Source organism: Penaeus vannamei, chromosome 23 (assembly GCF_042767895.1).
Source record: "Penaeus vannamei isolate JL-2024 chromosome 23, ASM4276789v1, whole genome shotgun sequence".
Classification (NCBI taxonomy): Eukaryota; Metazoa; Arthropoda; class Malacostraca; order Decapoda; family Penaeidae; genus Penaeus; species Penaeus vannamei.
Window position 1 is genome coordinate 15,125,409 of NC_091571.1, and position 2,500 is coordinate 15,127,908.

A 2,500-nucleotide genomic window follows, 5' to 3' on the forward strand; every position below is an offset into this window, starting at 1 on the left:
GAGAGAGAACAGGGGAATTGGTGTGACGGAAAGACAGGCTGTCCGAAGGAGTCTGGATAGTAAATATGGTCCATGAAGAATTTCGTACAGTGCGAGCTTGCCTCATACTATTCCTTTTTCTTCCCAATGCATTATCAAAATCTCTAAGGTAATTATAAGCCCTACAAGCAAGAAAAGTAAAGCAAGGGAACAAGCAAGGTCAACGGGAAATACAATAAGAACAAGGGAAATTAACGTATTAAATTTCATTTGCCTCAGGAGCCGCGCCCAGTGCATTATCGACCAGTACAGTGGCTACAAGGTGGACCAGGTCAACCAGTTCATCAACGGCAGGATGACCCAGGGCGAGAACATTGCTGACAACGGGGGCATTAAACAAGCATACAGGGTGAGGCAGGATTTTGTAATATTACAATGGTTCTACGGTATTATTGAGTGTAAAAAGCATCACATCAGTTACAAATACTCCAATTCACAAAACCCCTTTAAAGGAACATAATAATAATGAGTAATATTGAGATCAAACCGATGTTGAAGTCAGCGCATGTCAAAAATGACAGTAACAAATATATGTAAGTTCTAAGAGTACACAGCACATGGAAATATGTGATAAGGGCCAGCTGATTCGAAAAAAGTGAATCGGAGTCGTATGTTATTTTTTCTTTCCTGAAACTGAATGTAGTATAGCTTTCTTAGTTTGATGCTTTCTAGATCATTCCTTAAACTATTGTCTTGCAATGTTTAGTTGCTTATGAAGCTGAGATATGCTAAACACTGATGTGAAACAATATCGGCCAATAAATCAGTAATTTCAAACTCACATCGTGTAACGGAAATGTTTTTTTCTTTTTTTTCTTTTGTATAACTGTTGGTGATAACTAGATATTTTGTTATTTGATAAGAAGAAATCTACATTTTGTCACACTAGATACATGAGAAACATTTATGTAAGTATGTTTCTGAAAAATAATTCCGATTCCGAGAAGACTGCTAACATGAATCTCAAAATAGTTCATAGCAAATTGCTACATATATTTTTTTTTTTCTTTAATTGCTCAATATTTATGATTACTCGTAGCAATATATATTCCACTTTTCGTACTTTTCCACACCAAGCTGCATGTTTTACTTCCTTCATTCGCATTTCAGGCTTATCGTCAGTGGGTCGAGAGGAACGGGGAGGAGAAGCTGCTCCCCGGCATCAAACTCAACCATGATCAGCTGTTCTTCCTGAACTACGCCAGAATCTGGTGTGGAACTATGCGCCCTGAGGACGCCCTCTCCAAGATCAGGTCCTCAGTGCATTCCCTTGGACCCATCCGCGTCCTCGGGCCTCTCTCCAACTCGGAGGACTTCGCGAGGGCCTACCACTGCCCGGTCGGGAGCAGGATGAACCCCAAGAAGAAGTGTTCCGTGTGGTGAAGGCGCCCGCGGGGAGGACACTGCCACGCGAGTTCCGTTTTCTTTAATGCACACACCACAATGGCGTACTCTTTTTCGACTCCGCGGAAAGAGCAACGTTGGGGCGGCCTGAGGACGAGGCTGCCTCCGGAAGGGCGTGAGGGAAGAGGAGCTTGGGAGTTGGGCGCGGCTGGCTGGCGAATCATTTCTTTGGCTCCACTAGGCTTGGAGAGGTAGACGGGCAGTGGCCATTTGTTTTGCAGCTCCAACAACGGCGAAACAAAGGCATGGTTATGAACGAAGTTATGATGGGCGGCAACTAACAAAAAAATTAAAAAAGGCTTAAAGTGCTGTAATATGTATTTTAAGGTAGACTAATGGAGCTGCGGTATCAAGATGCAGCAAGAATTACTGTTTAGTCAATAGAGAAAATGAAACTCTTTGTATTGAATCTCCTTCAAGAATATCCTTCAACCATATCACTAATTTCTTTTCGATACAGGAAGACGTGTGCAATCATACCTTAGATACAAGTCGGTTTGAATACAACTGAACATACAATTGGCCCGTAGATGTTGCTTAAGGGATTAGATTTCAATTAAATTAAACGCATAAAGATTCTGATTATTAAATATGGGTGTTCATATTTGATGAAACACCGGGACTGTTAAAGCGAATTTGGATGTTCAACTTCATTTTAGTGAGTTAGAAAATTCCAGATACACAGTGACCCATTCTCATAAAATTTGAACACTCATCTGTACATATATATATCTCATGGGTACTCAAAGAAACATTTTCTATTTTTATGTAGTTTTTTTCCTCACAGTAAAGTTAAGTGTTCGAAATATTCTCCTCAGCGTCAGCTTCGACATTGATGTTGTCCCGCCAGTTTGTTTTTCTTTCCAGTTTATTTTTCTTCTTCATGGTTCATTATTGTGACTTACTAGCGCATAAGTGTCAGAGTGTTTGGGGACAATAATGCAAGGTCAGATGTATACTGATCACGAGGAAATGCTGCTTGCTGATTGGCTGGAATGCTTAACCAATGAGCAAGAGGTATTTTCAAACTCAGCCGAGTTCAAACGTACGTAACGGT

The 2,500-nt window shown here is 40.8% G+C and overlaps 1 protein-coding gene across 1 annotated transcript in view; it reads left to right on the plus strand.

The window, feature by feature from the left end:
- The window catches only part of Nep1 (Neprilysin 1), a 134,976-nt gene that overhangs the window by 131,910 nt on the left and 566 nt on the right, over positions 1-2,500 (plus strand). The window contains exons 13-14 of the mRNA XM_070137747.1: positions 259-388; positions 1,150-2,500. The exon at positions 1,150-2,500 is cut by the window's right edge and continues 566 nt beyond it. Coding sequence (XP_069993848.1) covers positions 259-388; positions 1,150-1,422 — 403 coding nt within the window. The 3' untranslated portion in view covers positions 1,423-2,500. The remainder of the gene's footprint in view (positions 1-258; positions 389-1,149) is intronic.